This window comes from Cladophialophora immunda (genome assembly GCF_000835495.1).
Source record: "Cladophialophora immunda strain CBS 83496 unplaced genomic scaffold supercont1.7, whole genome shotgun sequence".
NCBI lineage: Eukaryota > Fungi > Ascomycota > Eurotiomycetes > Chaetothyriales > Herpotrichiellaceae > Cladophialophora > Cladophialophora immunda.
In genome coordinates, this window is record NW_015622547.1 from 3,456,133 (window position 1) to 3,471,007 (window position 14,875).

Here is a 14,875-nt window from a genome sequence, read left to right on the forward strand (position 1 = left end):
AAAACACCTGAACTAAAAGGATTTTTGAAATATCCCCCCCGAACGAAAAAGGATCTCTTATGCTCGTATTATGACCTTCAGCCACAACTGCATCTCTGAAGAGGAGTCATTTGAAACCGCTGAAGACCAAGCTCTGAAAGATGACTTGGACACATCAAAGTCGATTGTTATTCTAGCCAGTTGGTATATCTGGGTGGACAACCGATCAAACGCACAACAAATGATGGACGAGGGATTGAAACAATGCGAGTGAAAGCGTAGAGAGCATGATCCTGCAATGGCATTGGATAGCCATCTGGCTTGTCTCCCAAGCATAGATGAGATTCTTATCAGTATGGAAGTGATCACATGGGACAAGACTTGTCGACCCAAGAGGTATTGAAAGAATGGTTGCTGTAGTTACTGCTACACCACTAGTGTGAAAGGTCACTAATTTGCGTTCAAGCAACTACACCATTTAAGGACAAAGCCTTGCCAGAATGACGTGTCCACTGTTGATGCCCTTCCTTCCCTGTGTTCAAAGCAGTACACGAACGGCGCTACCCTATAAGATATCTTCTTCATGAAACCCTAGTCACTGTAGCCTTTTCGCAAATACTATTTGGCAATCGCAAGAAAGATCTTGCAAAGTCACAGCTCGATTAAGCTTACCTAAGGCGGCCTCATCAGCCCAAGATACGAGACAATCTGATATTACTGGAACTCTTTCCTGCCTGCTAGGCGGGCCACAACGGACGTGACATTAAAACTACCCTGTCAGTGCGGCTATTCAACAAGGAGTCTGAAAAAGGATGTTAGCCGAGGGACAACTAGCGGCCAGATTGATCTTCACCTGTATGTCCCCAAGCATGTGCTTGCGATCTCGCCTTTAATATAAGCACGACATACCCCGCCAAGAGAACACAAATCAGCAATACAGCAACCAAGAAAGCGGGCAGATCTGCGAAGCGAGGACTCATCCGTTCTCCGTATTCGTCCCCTGGCGGGAGTGGGCCTCGTTGTGTCCAGGATCGGTATACATATGCCCGAAAAGGACGAGACAGTAGTCTCAATTGCCTCAATGGGACCACTAGAAGAACAAGTGCAGCCCGTATGAGAGCCAGAGGAAGATGGTAGAGGAGCGTTATGGGCCATCTAATCCACGGCCTTTCGTCCTTGAGCAAGGGAACCGATGAGCTGTCGTTAGCGTAATCGAGTTGTCGCATCTGGTGTCGAAATGGATCTGGGTCTGGCTCTCTTTGTCAGTATAGTTTAAAATGTAGGCAGCCGGACATACTTACCCGGCGCCCGCGCTTGTGATAGTGCGAGAAATGCCCCTAGAGCTGCATCGGCCATTTGTTACTACGATGGCAGATGTGATAATGTGATGTTGGTGTTGCGAATAAAACGGTGCTCGCGAGCCAAGCCTCTTCCATGTGACTATACTGATTTCAGCCTGGCCATGTCCGCCTGCGCATTTATTGACACCTCCAAATCTCTTTCTATCAGATTGACTCTCATCAAGAGATGGCAGAGCTTGCTGCCCTTGGCCTAGCCGGCAATATCCTGCAATTTGTGGACTTTGGAATCAAACTCTTCCAAGAAGCACGCGTTTTGTACAGATCTTCAGAAGGTGTCACCCCCGCGGAGCTCGAGCTCGAAACAACCACGCGTGTTCTCCGACAATATGCCCAAGACCTTGAGACTAGCCAGCGCGGGATCAACGCGAACCATGCTAGTGACTCCATCACCCTCCGCAATAGTGCCATCGCCAAAGAATGCAATGGATTAGCAGATGAACTGCTCCAGCTCCTGGAGAGTTTGAGAATTAAGGATACGGAAAATCGAAAATGGTCCAGCTTCAAACACGCTCTCAGCAGGGTTGCAAAGCGGAGCAAGATTGAAAACATGGAGCGGCGCTTGAATAGGTTACGGGACGCATTGAACAGTAGTTTGATTTCCGATTTGAAGTTGGTCGAATATGGGTCCAAATCCCTTGACACTTTGCTAATTATGGCTCAGGCATCATCAACCTATCATCCTTAAAACTCTCCGAACCTTGCGCGAACAGAACATGCTGTTAGAAGCAAAAACGACCGGGAAGCTGGAGGATATAGAGGCGGAGCTGTTGCGACAAGCAGATGATGATCAACGCGGCGCAGTTGACTTCGCCGGTCTCGGCCTGAGTCTCTTGGCTCTTCGAGAGGAAGCGAAGAAAGCTGAGAAACAGCAAGTGTTTCTCCAAAGCTTGAAATTTGGCGAGATTAAAGCACGGCACAACACGGTTAAAGAGTCATATCCCAGCACTTTCGAGTGGATCTTCCAAGATGATAGCAACTTCAACAACTGGCTTCGTAAAGGTAAGGGTATATACTGGATTGAAGGCAAAGCAGGCAGTGGTAAGTCAGTACTGATGAAGTTTTTGGTCCACCACGACAAGACCACAAATGGCCTACGGACCTGGGCTGGAACTCACAAGCTCTTCATTGGAAGCCACTTCTTCTGGAACATTGGAACAAAAGTGCAGAAATCAGAGGAAGGCCTCTTGAGAACGCTTTTATATCAAGTCCTGAAAGAATGTCCCGACCTGATTGAGGAAATCTGCGGGCCCTATACGGATGCTGATTTCGAATGGGATCCTCACAAGCTACATAAAGCTTTTGAGAAGCTGTCTAAAATTCCTCCTCTGGGGTACAGATTCTGCTTCTTTATCGATGGGCTGGATGAGTATAGCGGCGACCATATGGATCTGATTCACACCGCAGAGAGAATGGTGTCTTCATCGTTCATCAAAGTCTGTGCGTCAAGCCGTCCGTGGAACGTGTTCACTGAGGCTTTCGGCAGGAGTGAGCAGAAACTCAAATTGGAAGAACTAACTCAAACTGACATTCGCAATTATGTTCACCAAAGATTCGCGAAAGAAACTCGAGGCTCCGAGAATCTCTATAAGAGTATCGCCGAGGAAGTCACCCGGAGGGCACAAGGCGTGTGGTTATGGGTTCATCTTGTCGTCACTTCACTAGTACGGGGATTGATAAACGCCGACAATTTCAGTGAGTTGAGAAAAACGCTTGACAGCCTTCCAGACGGCCTGGAGAATTATTTCAGACATATTATCCAACATATCGAACCTAAGTATCGACAAGATTCAGTTCGATATTTCAAGACTGCAATTGTTGCCGTGCAACCACTGCCGGTCCTGGCGTTTAAGTTCCTCGACGAAGAGAGCATGGACTCAGATTATGCGCTCAAGGCGCAAGTGAATACCTATACTGAAGTTGAATTGGTGCCCATTCGCGACAGTATGAAGAAGCGACTTAATGCACGATGCAGAGATCTCCTTGAGATAACCGCGGGGTCTTCAGATCTACCCCTTTCAGAATCTCGGGTGGACTTCTTACATAGAACCGTGAAAGAGTTCTTCTCTAAAACGGACAGTACCTTCGAAACCTTCGGTGAATGGAAGCCTGCTGACTTCGACGTTCAACTGTCATTGTGTCGTGCGATGCTCGCGTTGATAAAGGGAATGCCGGGCGAGCAGAAGTTCGGCAACTGGCGCACGACGTTATTTTCTTTTGTGGACGAGCTCTTGTACCACGCCCGAACTATTGAAACGGAGTGCATCCACGGTCCTGATCCGCTTGACGACAAATTTCGGCACGAGCAAGAGTTCAAATTACTTGACGATTTAGACCAGGCTGTGACGAGACTCACAAATACCGCCAAGGTACATTGGACAAATCTAAGAGATGTTCCGGATGTTCGAGGCGATGGATTCATGGAATACAAGCAGATGACCTTCCTTGCGTTAATCGTCCAGGCAGGACTCTCGCTGTATGCCGCGCGGAAAATTAACAGCAAAGTTGTCCAGTCCAAATCTGGACGGCCATTTCTGGACTACGCATTGAGGCCTAATATGGTGACTCCACTGGACCTGCCTGATGCCATAGCAAGGCCCGATGTTCGAATGGTTGACCTGCTCTTGCGAATCGGCGCTGGCCCGAATTGGAGGATATACTCCTACGAAAACAAAACCCCCTGGCTTTTATTCCTGCGACACTGCCATCAACGTGGTAACCAACGAAGCTCATCGCTTTCGAAAGAAGATTCGAAGGACATGTATCTGGTGGTCAAGATGCTGGTTGATAATGGTGCCGACCCAGACGTCCGACTGGACGATGAAGGTACGGTGGAGATGGAGGAGGCATTGAGAGGAATCCTGAGTCACACAGAATTGATATCTCTGCGGGAATTTTTGGCGGAGAGGCGTCGAAACAACAGCGGACTTGTCAATTGGGCAAAATCCCTGTTTGGATATGCGTGAAAACACTTCCATTCTGGATAATGGTTTTGACTATTAAATGGCCCCCAGCCGGGTCTAGACATCATAACGAATTGACGACCTGATGGGATTTCTGGAGCAAGGAAAACTCTTCACTGGAAGCACAGGGATTTCGCAGCGACAACGCGCCCGGCCTTGGTCACTAGCTTGGGACTGTATCCCGTCGCTTTCCTCAGGCATCATCTAGCCTAGCTCAACTTCGGCTCAGCCTTAGAGTAACCTACTCAGAATGCTATCTACCCCGCATTGAACGCAGCATTTGCAACCGAGAACATGTCTGCTCGGACGCGACAATGGAACATCTGTCAATCCGGCTCAAGCCTCCATACCAGTCACTTCGATTTCCCTGTATCTGCGCCTCACAAGATCAAGCTACAGGAGCTGTCGAGATATTGACTCCTGTACGGTTCAGTTTCACGGGGGAAGACTTCCCTCCATCCCCCAAAGAGAGAATACCCCTCTCCGAGGCGGGCCCCTTCCTTCAGTCATGGCTTTGGTTCGATACGATCAGGGATGTCTTCAGCACGGCCGATATCATCGTGCAGGCCACAGACTTCGTCCAAGTGGACGAGGAACTTGGCTTGCGGCTTGACACGTCCATACTTCACCGATACTTTTGGTACTGGGTGGCAGCAGACTCGCGGGCGAGTCGCGAGGTACGTGTGCAGCGCTGCAACGACATCGACGCTCGCCTAGAATCTGTGGCTCAGATTCTGGAACATTATATTGTCTTTAAGGATAATCCGGCGGCGCCGGACATCGAGAACGTCTCTCAACTTGGCACATACCTGATTGACGACGAAAACAACGTCCTCTTGGCCGTGGCTCTCCTCGGCGAGGTTCTTGATCTGGCGAGGCGCTCCATTTACTCCGACCTTGACCCCGGCCCACTGCGGCTTTGGACGAAAACGCTTCTTATCAGGAGATTGCTCATTCAAGCAGGGTGGTGCATCAGTGAGTTGGCGGCGGCTTTTGATCTTTCCACGTTGTCAGATACTTCGGTGCCGTTGTCCCTCAGTCGGCTTGACCGCTCGTCTCTCCTGAGAAATCATAATGCATGTTCTATTGCAGAATGCTCCCACGCCAAAATCGACTACTCTACATATCGGCCAATGCATGTTCATGACGACTGTTCATGTCCGGATATCACACCGCCGTACACAGAGCAAAGAAAGATCGATCGGGCGTTGTGCAAGGGTGCGTATCCCGTCGTGACATATTCCGGCACCGACAGCTTTGGGTCCAAGTTATTGGTCGATACACCCACAACTGTCGATGATCGGACTATGTATGTGGCGATCTCGCACGTACGGGCCGACAGACTCGGCAACATGCGCGAGAATGCTCTGCCTGCCTGCCAGCTGGAATATCTTCAGAAGTGTGTGAACTCCCTATACCCTGAAAATGTTACCGATGTCCCTTTCTGGATAGACACCATTTGCGTTCCCCGAGAACAGCCGGCTAGGGGAATGGCTATTCAGAGCATGCGGAAAGTCTACGGACAAGCCGACAAAATCCTGGTCTTGGACTCGACGATTCGATTGCTAGATGCAAAAGCACGCCCTGAGGATCTTCTTTTGGCCATCAAATTCGCCCCATGGTCGACGCGACTCTGGACCTGGCACGAGAGCATGCTCGCAAGACAAGTCTTCTTCCAGCTAGAAGATGGCTTGATCTGGGGAGACGACATTGAGCGGCGTTTCAACTCGGAGTTCCCCCACGATTGTACAGCTATACACGCGCGTGATCTTATTGCTGACAGGGACGGGCCCAACGGGACGATTTGCGAAGCATTGATACAAGCGATGTCAGTGGCTGAACTTGAGGAAGACGAGGAAAGCTTAGGCTGCCTCCCTACCGAAGATCAATTATGCGAAAATGACGATCATGCCGATGAACTGGCACCCATCGTCCACAAGAGAATCCCTGACGATGACGGAGTTGAAGAATATAACCTGGAGCTGGATCGCTGTTATGAATTGATGAATGAGTTGGCGGAGGTGCGAGAAGAACTGGCAAGTAGTCGACAAGGTCCAGTTACGGAGGAAGATATCAGAGCTCTGGAAGAGGAAATCGCCCTTCGCAAAGAGCTGACCGAGATGATGCATGAAGAATCACGCACTCTCACGTCGGAAATCCTCCGGGCAAAACGAAATCATCTGGGTGAATGGGACCACGAGCAGGAAAATCCATTCGTCAGCTCGCCCGATGCCCGTTCCCAGTGGGCTGAAGGTGGCCCTCCCAAAAGATGCAACAAGAGACTCCTCGAGAGGCTCCGGCGCTGTCACAACGGCCCGTCATTCCGCTACTGGCTACGAGGATTTAACCCGGTATACCAAGAATGTTGGCCGTTCTATTTCGAGCTGCGCAACGGCTACAAGCGAACGTTGATGAATCCTGAATTCGGCAGCGTACTGGACTATCAACGACTTGGTGAGGTCATCTCTGCAGTCGGTTGGCGGAGTACGAGTTGGCCTGGAGACGAGGCGATATGCCTCGCCATTGTCTTAGACCTGGATGTTGGGCGTGTCCAGAGGGCGTCGCCTCTTGCGCGGATGGAAGTGCTGATCGGTATGCTCCAGAGCGTACCAAGAGCCCTGCTGTTCATGCCTCTCCCTCGGATGAGCACAGAAGGACTGCGATGGATGCCCAAGTCTTTCTTAGGAGCCGGATTAGCTGCCTCGGGTCCATTGAACTCAAGACATGACACCGAGGCCTTCCGTACCAGCCAGGGACTCTACTTTAGCGCCGAAGGATGCTTCATCGATCCGAGCGACTTTCCTGCGGGCAAAGAGCCTCCGTTGCTCGTCATCGAAGGCCATTGCTACGGGGTTTTGCCCGAAGGAGAAGAATGGCCAGAGCTCCACGGCCGGCTCGGAGCCTTGATCTTTTACGAGAAGCCCACCAAAACCCACGGACGACATGTGGCCCTTGTGAGCGTGGAAGAAGAGTCGGAGGATATCATGTTCGCTTGCTATGAGCGGTGTCTGTACATGGCGGGAATCGGCGATGACGTTTCTGCCTGGCTTCTGGAAGACCCAGAGGGCGAACGTTCAACGATGAGAACTTGCTGGGCCCGGTACACACCTAAACAGCAAGAGTGGTGCATTTCATAGGTCTGTTACAGGGCTACTTGAGGTCTCCCCTACCCTTTTAGACTAATAACTTACTTAAAGGCCCAAGTGGTGCGGCCCTTAGCAGACTCGAAACTGGACTTATGCGATTCAGGGCATGGCTCAGGGCTTGTCAAACCGGGGCTCATGACTGCACAGCCATAGCTTTGAATCGCTTGGTCATGACTCAGTCAAACGGCGGGATGTTCAGGCGTGGAAACGGAAATGGACGCTGGAGAGGTCAAGATTCGTCGCTGTGCATTTTGGAATTCGTTCTGCGATTCTCCATCATACTGCCTTTCGTCTGGGCGGAAAGATCTAATGCCCTTTTGACACCACGTCTTCTCTTTCTTCTTAGGTCGCGACGGTCTCCTCTGACGCCATCTTCGGTACCTTGGCTGGGCGAAGTTCGAGCTTCGACCTGATCACGACCCTAATGTTCTGCAGGTATTTTCTAATCAGCTTGTCACCCGCCGCTGCGGCTAGCCCGTCATCCATATCGCGGCCGGCGTGGGAGTTGGTCGCCGGCAGGGATGCGTCCACGAGACGAGTCTTCATCGCAAAGTCGACCAGCGGGTAGGAGGATATCTCTGGAAGATCAGGATTTGTCATCCACGCCCAGATCAGAACAGTCCAAGCCAACCCCAGCACGATTGACTGCAGCGTACAAAACAAGATGAACATCGGGCTGCCAGGGCGGTTAGCAAACAGTTGCAGGGGGAGATCATCACTAACGCACCGGTCCACCACGATTTTATCATACGGATCACCAATTGACGCAGTAGTGTAGAAATCTTCTGGGAGGCCGGCTACGATGTTCTGCGCGTCCAATTGCACGTTGCCAAAGTTATTCGGGTTGAACTGCCACAGCGGGAAAGCCAGGATGCTCTGAAAAATCTGGTACGGCTCGATGGACCAATACGCGTTCTCCAGCTGATCCTGTACGGTCCAGAAGTACTGGGCGATCGAAGACGGGGCTGGAATTCCCGCCGCGCTGAAGTTGAACATCCAGGTGTAGGCCTCTTTCAGGCCTTCGATGTCGAGGTTTGTAACTTGTACGGGCACGTCTACGTTATCGACTGAGAGGATTGAAAAGTTTGACCTGGCGGCGACTATCAACGCGTGCCTGCGGTATACCGAGAACGTAGTGGTGACCTCGGCAGGCTTGGTGTTTGTCCAGCATTCGTCCCCATGCTTCCCTTCGGTGCACACAAAGACGCCTGCTTCCTCTAAGTGTCAGAAAGTGGGTCAGAGGACCTTTTCAACGTACCTGCGAACAGGGAGCCTGGGGCCGATTGACTCCGCGCCAGACAGAACTTGATCCCGATCAGGAACCCGTCGGCACCAAAGACAAGACAGTCCTCCGAGTCGACAAAGGTGTCGTTATGGATGCCTCGCACGAAGTCGATCTGCGTGGAAGGCGCATCCCGGATGGTCACTACCGGATATGAAGGGTAGTCGGTTGGCGGCCACGGAGTCGTCATGATCAAACCGCCGGACATGAGGTATCCGTGGCAGACTCTGCCACTGGCACAGATCACCGGGTCGATGGCTGTGGAATGCATGGGATTGACAACTAGGTTGGACGCCGTGACGACGGTGGAGTAGGGCAGGACTGAATAGTTATACCCGGCGTTGGTGTCCTGGAACTGCTGCAGGTACTCGGGTATATACGAGCCGTTGAACTCGCCCACGCCGGCAGTGACATTGTACGTTTTCACAGACTCGTACTCCACCACCAACCGAGTTCTTGCGAAGAGCACCACTCCCGAGATCCATATCGCTGCGAGCAGGATAACGCGTGCGGAAGCGGCCGCTCGATCCATCCATCTTGCCCTTCTGCTGCAGACTAATTGCAGCGTCCCGAGAATGCTGGACGTCGGCGACAGACCTAGCAAGCAGAGCGATCCGACGCCATCCTCTCGGGCAGCTAGAGCCCACTGCACCATCTCAAAAGATTTCAGCAGGATCGAGGTCGCTAAGACGGACAGCACCGCTTGGAGCGATCTCAGGATAGTCAAGGTGGAAGAAATATTGACGTCCAGCATTCTTGCTAAGCTTGAACTATTGCCCTCCGTCAGTAAATAGAGGGCTGAATACCACGCAAAAGCCTCACTTCAAGTTGCTCACCGAGGAGACGGAGAAGGTAGCCTGGGCAAACCACGCCGTAACCACAAACACGCCCGTGGTGAGAGTCACAAGCGCAATATCCCACCCGGTCTTGGAGAGCGCAAAACTCAGCCGCGTTCTCTTAGGGAGTTCGGTCGACACAAGACTCGTCGTGCTTGGCTCTCGACGGTGCTCTCCTGCATGATCAGGATTCTCGGAAGGTGTGCCATCGGGTTGGGGTTCAAGTGAGGCTGCGACCTCCACAGCAGACTGCTCTAATAGTGTCCGAGTTTCGACAGAGTCATCGGCCTGCGGATAGTTGGCTGCAACTTCCACAGTAGACTCCTCCAATTGTGTTCCACGCTCTACAGAGTCACTGCCTTGCGACTGCTTGACTGCGGGGTCGCCCAAAGTGGTCTCAAGAGCTTCGCCAGGGTGACCGTGCTGTGACATCTCAAGGCCGTTGAATTGATGAAATTTGAGAGTGCTCCGGGTTTTGTCGAGAGAATGTGGCCCTGCCCCTGGTTTCTCGGTCTCACAGCGGTGACAAGCAACAGAAATGGGACGAGAAGGCGCCGGGTTAGCGGTACTGGCCTACCTGGAGACCTTCCTCCATTTAGTTCCGTCAGGAGCGCATCAAGTAGACCTAGCTACAATACTAGTAAGATACGATGCTATTCCTTCTTGATCAAGATGTGCGCCGTGGGCTGATGTACGCCACAATAATAAATTTTCTATCCAATCAACGTATTCCGGATCCGTGCCAAGCCAATAGATTTAGTATGTGGAAACAAGGCTTCGCTTTACAAGCTCAGGAGAAATGGCTTAGATTTTCCTCGGCCCAAGTTCGCGTGGTGTTGCCTTTTTTCTGCCATGCCAGTGGTAGCAGGCGCGTCTCGTTGTCTACTCCGCCACCTCGTATGGCGAGATTGGTGCCGGACCATCGAGCGGGAATACCGCATCTTGATGTTTCTTTTGTCACAGCCTGATGCTGCGGCGAGCTTTTAGTAACGGGTGCTCCTGCGTAAATCGTTATCGAGTATCTGGACTCGGTCAGCTCAGCCGCATCCTATGGAATATAAGTATTGGCATCCTCGGCTGCGTACTACGAAGCTCCTTTTTGACTTATCAAATTGCCTCCCTTGGAGTAGTTCCAATCGTTCCCGAAAATGCGGATTCCCGGCTCTGTGACCGTTCTCGCAACAGCGTTGGCTTTGTCTCTGTTACCACTACAAGGCAAGTTGTACATGAGCTGCCCGAACACGGAAACATCCGCTCTGACATCCTAGTAGCTGCCGGCCAAACATGCGCGGCCAATTGTACCGTAACCGTCGGTAACGGTTTCGTCCTTCATTGGGCCCCGCAGGACTTTACTACCACGATCGTTGCCGCTACCGTTGTCCAAATAGTCAACACCGATTTACACGTTACCAGGCTTTCGACAGTTTACAATGAGTTACCCGCCGGCTACACAGTGCCCACCAACACCAATGCCCAGGGCACACAGACAGTTCCAGTGGCGTATGTTCGAACTGGTAAAACTCTGACCACCGACGTGTGAGGCTGGAATTGAAGCCCCTTTGGTAGCTCTTCGCTCATGTTCTTCTAGCGCATTCCCTACCCCATTCCAGTATTTCCCGGATCGGTACACGTGGAATGGAACGTTGCCCACAACGGACGCGAATAGCAATTCCATTTGCTCTACCGACGCCAGTGCCATAGAGTTTGTGGACTTCTGGTCGCAGCAGACTACGTTCACAACGCCCACTAATACGTATGGGCCGGATCCTGGTGGTCTCTTGTTCACAACTTGGTGGGGCGAATACGTCGGGATGGCGAATACTTACAAGAAGATTTTCACTACGGACGCAGCCCTGCAATCGTGCTCACCGTACTACCCCCCCGCCCCAGCTGTTCCAGAATTTACCGCCAGGTTCATCACCGATACGTCTGTATCTTATGAGGGCGGCTCTTCGTCTGGGGGAGGGCAGCAAACAGCACCGTCATCGAACTCGGCCACGCGAACCTCCGGACCGTCCGAAGCATCGTCCGAAGCCACGTCGGGAGGCTCTAACTCTGCCGCTGGCGAAGGAACAGCTTCGTCTTCAGCCATGGGGACGATTACCAAGGTGGTAACATCGACATCCCTGAATACTGTTGTGACGAACGGCCCTTCTGGAGTAGAGACGCTCGTCAACACCGTCGACATCATAAGTGCGGTGGTGTCGACCCCCAGCAGCGCCAGCACGACTACAGAGGCCCCGGCAAATACACCGACAAACGCAGGCCCCACTACTCATCCGGTGTTCTGGACACTAGGAGCCACTTTGATGGCGTTTTTTATTCTTACGATGTGATGACGCTGAATATTTGAGGATAGAAATGGACCATGAATGGATCTGGACCACATTCAATTGGATAAAAGGCGTAGTAATAACAACATCAGAGCGAGACATCAGTACATGTATCCATCTGATCACACGCCGCCCCGCCTCGTTTTCTCGAGATTCCTTTTCAAGAACCCTCCCGATACCTAATATCGAAACATTTCTTCACAGGCCCAGCGGGTTCCCCACATTCTACTCTGTCCCTCCAAACGGCTCCTTCATCCTTTCTCCCTCCGCCTCTCCCTACTTAGTAGGACTGCCTTCGTGGTTTCCAAAGCTAACGCCGACTTAGGACGGTAGACGCTAGCTGTAATTCACCAAGTCAATGCAATTGTTGTTGCCGCTACTCATCTCTTGGAGGAGGATTTCAGAGAACGGCTGAAGCGGCGCCACACGCCCTTTTCTCAGATGGCACATCATAGCCTAGTTCTGCGCCTGACCGTGGCAGGGATCTAGACAAAGATGAAGAGGACATCGCATGAGCGTTTCGGTGATACAGCCGCCCACAACGGTAAACATACCAAGGCCTTACTGGGAAAGTGTTTGGTAGTGGCAATAACGTGCCAGGCTGGGTTCAGTGTTAATATAGTTCAGCTTAACTGCGCTGTCGTATCCGCTTACTCCGCCGCATCAAAGCATACTGCGGCGCAAAGCGCACAGGTTGGTCTATTTCGATCCATCTCGTGTTGTCTGTACTGACAATCTCCTGGCCGTTCCAACTACATCTTCAACTTCGACCATAAGTACCTCTTTAAGAGAGCCGAACGGGATATTGCGGCAACCCAAAAACCCTTCGGCAGAACCCCGAGAGCGCTTAGGAAGCTGAGGTGGGCAAAGCGGCGAGGGTTCCGGCCGGCACAGTCCTGGACGTCGGTCGGCTCGGTCGGCTTCCTAGACGGATGAGCCACCACGTACTCCTTCCGGTTTCTGGACTAAAGGCATTAAGTATCATTAGGATTTCCAGACATGCCAAGGTCTTCCCAGCTCCTGATTTTCCTTCCTTTGCCCGTATCATAACGCCAGACTCAGAACGTAATGGGTTCAATAGACAATTCCCGGAAAAACATTCTCTTCCTGATAGCCGACGATCTAGGTAAATGCCTAGGTTGCTACGGTGCAAAAGGGCTCCGAACGCCCAATATCGACAAGCTCGCGGCCAATGGAACCTCGTTTGACCTCGCTTTTACGAGTACAGCCTCGTGCAGCGCCAGCCGCACTGTCATGTATACTGGCCTGCACCCACACGAGAACGGACAGTATGGCCTTGCCGGAGGAACAAGTCATTTCCAGTCCTTCGACCACGTACAATCCGCGCCCACGCTGTTCAACGCCCTGGGCTATCAAACGGGCATTGTAGGCAAGGTGCATGTAGGTCCGGCGCCCGTCTTCCCATGGGAGTCGAGAGAGGAAAGCGAGACGAGGAATGTCGCGTGGGTCGCAGAGCGGGCGGAGGCGTTCTTTGAGCGAGCCAAGGAGACAAAACGGCCGTTCTTCCTCACGGTGGGATACGTCGACCCTCACAGAGACATCACGACCCGCAGTGAATTTGGCAACGGCGAGACGTGCGAGGGCAAGTTCGTCGCACCAGACTTCCAACCCGACCAAGTCGAGATTCCGGCATGGCTGACCGACCTGCCCGAAACACGAATCGAATACGTGGAATACTACAAAGCCATCGCGCGTATGGACTATGGTGTCGGACTGGTGCTCGATGCTCTCGAACGCAAAGGCCTCGCAAGCTCTACCCTAGTTGTCCTTTGCAGTGACAACGGCCCGCCGTTCATCAACTCGAAGACTACTCTCTACGACGCTGGGACACAGCTCCCTTTCATCGTGCGCGCCCCAGGATGCTCGCAGCCGGGAACGCGGAATCCCAATATGATATCCTACATCGACATTCTGCCCACGTTTCTCGCCTGGGCCGGCGCACCTCTCGAATTTCGCGCCCCTATCGAGCTGCCAAAGGGTCAGGTATACACACTGGAAACGCGTCCGCCGCCTCCACCTCGACGTCTTGGTCGGTCCTTTCTGCACATCATTGGCTGTTCTGATGTGTTGCCCGAAGACCAGTGGCAGCACAAGGTGTACGGGTCTCATACGTTCCATGAAATCGCCAACTACTGGCCCACGCGGGTCGTGCGCAATCGACGGTTCAAGTACCACCGGAACATCGCGTGGCAGCTTGATTTTCCGTTCGCCTCGGACTTGTACGCGAGTCTGACGTTAGAAGGAGTCCGCAAGAACCACCAAGGCAAGCCGGGCCAAGAGGGCGCGGACGTCCTGATCGGTGCCCGTTCTCTCAAGCAGTACGTCCGCCGCCCAGCGGAAGAACTGTACGATCTCGAATCAGACCCGGTGGAGGTGAGGAACCTGGCAGATCAGCCCGAGTATGCTTCAGTGTTGGCACAGATGAGACATGAGTGCGAGACGTGGCAAGAGGAGACCAAGGATCCGTGGCTCCTGCGGGATGGACAGAGCGTGATGGCGCTGCGCCGGTACGCGGGCGAGAAGTTGAAAATGCCCACGTCGTTTGACTTTGTGCTCGATTCTGTGGCACTGGGGGGAATGGAAAGGTATAGAGTAGACGACCCACGATTGGTCTCGAGGACATAGAAATTTCTTTGCGGAGACTGCATTCACTGCGGATTGCTGGCGATTATAGATTCTATTAGGGGAACAAATTACAGCTCTGGTACCCGTACCCATCAAAGCAGCCTTTCGGCTAGCTAAGATGGCGAGTTCAGATACACTTCTGATTTCCCGGGATAGAGACTTTGTCCGGTAGGTCTGGAATTGAGAAGGATTTCTAGTCGTGATAGACTGCATGCTCCTAGTCCGCTTCGCGCTTTCGTGGGCTTTGGGAAGCGAGGCTGGGGTTCACCGAAGGCCGAGTCTCTAAGGTCCTCATCTGAGAGGGTTGTTATCTTTGGTCCGGACGCCCCTGG

General features: G+C 52.4%; 5 protein-coding genes across 6 annotated transcripts; 4 read left to right on the forward strand and 1 right to left on the reverse strand.

Annotated features, from left to right (window-relative positions):
* Positions 1–1,506: 1,506 nt before the first annotated feature.
* PV07_11894 (uncharacterized protein) lies at positions 1,507–4,303 on the forward strand (the record flags this gene model as incomplete). The annotated part of the gene is made up of 2 exons (XM_016399369.1): positions 1,507–1,949; positions 2,002–4,303. 2 exons carry the CDS (start codon positions 1,507–1,509, stop codon positions 4,301–4,303), a joined length of 2,745 nt encoding a protein of 914 aa, XP_016243931.1.
* Positions 4,304–4,614: 311 nt separating this feature from the next.
* PV07_11895 (uncharacterized protein) lies at positions 4,615–7,437 on the forward strand (the record flags this gene model as incomplete). Its single annotated transcript, XM_016399370.1, has 1 exon — positions 4,615–7,437. One exon carries the CDS (start codon positions 4,615–4,617, stop codon positions 7,435–7,437), a length of 2,823 nt encoding a protein of 940 aa, XP_016243932.1.
* Positions 7,438–7,624: 187 nt separating this feature from the next.
* On the reverse strand, positions 7,625–10,187 carry PV07_11896. Of its 2 annotated transcripts, XM_016399372.1 has the most exons (4): positions 9,551–10,187; positions 8,705–9,498; positions 8,174–8,654; positions 7,625–8,122 (listed from the first exon to the last, which is right to left on the reverse strand). In XM_016399372.1, the coding sequence occupies exons 1-4, from the start codon at positions 9,994–9,996 to the stop codon at positions 7,789–7,791; spliced, it is 2,055 nt and encodes a 684-aa protein (XP_016243934.1). In that variant the 5' UTR covers positions 9,997–10,187; the 3' UTR covers positions 7,625–7,788. The 2 variants fall into 2 exon arrangements, with proteins under 2 accessions (XP_016243934.1, XP_016243933.1); XM_016399371.1 differs by having other exon boundaries at positions 7,625–8,654.
* Positions 10,188–10,577: 390 nt separating this feature from the next.
* Positions 10,578–12,204, forward strand: PV07_11897 (uncharacterized protein). The gene is made up of 3 exons (XM_016399373.1): positions 10,578–10,779; positions 10,836–11,100; positions 11,153–12,204. Exons 1-3 carry the CDS (start codon positions 10,713–10,715, stop codon positions 11,898–11,900), a joined length of 1,080 nt encoding a protein of 359 aa, XP_016243935.1. The 5' UTR covers positions 10,578–10,712; the 3' UTR covers positions 11,901–12,204.
* A 604-nt stretch (positions 12,205–12,808) lies between these two features.
* On the forward strand, positions 12,809–14,622 carry PV07_11898 (uncharacterized protein). The gene has a single exon (XM_016399374.1). The coding sequence runs from the start codon at positions 12,966–12,968 to the stop codon at positions 14,541–14,543; it is 1,578 nt and encodes a 525-aa protein (XP_016243936.1). The 5' UTR covers positions 12,809–12,965; the 3' UTR covers positions 14,544–14,622.
* The last annotated feature ends 253 nt before the right edge of the window (positions 14,623–14,875 follow it).

What these genes read in the sequence shown, in the direction of transcription:
- PV07_11897 (XM_016399373.1), top strand. Translation starts at nt 10,713, where the DNA reads ATGCGGATTCCCGGCTCTGTGACCGTTCTCGCAACAGCGTTGGCTTTG. An exon ending in GTCTCTGTTACCACTACAAG is followed by an intron (nt 10,780 to 10,835) that starts GCAAGTTGTACA and finishes ACATCCTAGTAG; the next exon opens with CTGCCGGCCAAACATGCGCG. An exon ending in AAAACTCTGACCACCGACGT is followed by an intron (nt 11,101 to 11,152) that starts GTGAGGCTGGAA and finishes ATGTTCTTCTAG; the next exon opens with CGCATTCCCTACCCCATTCC.
- PV07_11898 (XM_016399374.1), top strand. Translation starts at nt 12,966, where the DNA reads ATGGGTTCAATAGACAATTCCCGGAAAAACATTCTCTTCCTGATAGCC.
- PV07_11896 (XM_016399371.1), bottom strand. Translation starts at nt 9,996, where the DNA reads ATGTCACAGCACGGTCACCCTGGCGAAGCTCTTGAGACCACTTTGGGC. An exon ending in TCCTCGGTGAGCAACTTGAA is followed by an intron (nt 9,499 to 9,550) that starts GTGAGGCTTTTG and finishes GGAGGGCAATAG; the next exon opens with TTCAAGCTTAGCAAGAATGC. An exon ending in CCCAGGCTCCCTGTTCGCAG is followed by an intron (nt 8,655 to 8,704) that starts GTACGTTGAAAA and finishes TAGAGGAAGCAG; the next exon opens with GCGTCTTTGTGTGCACCGAA.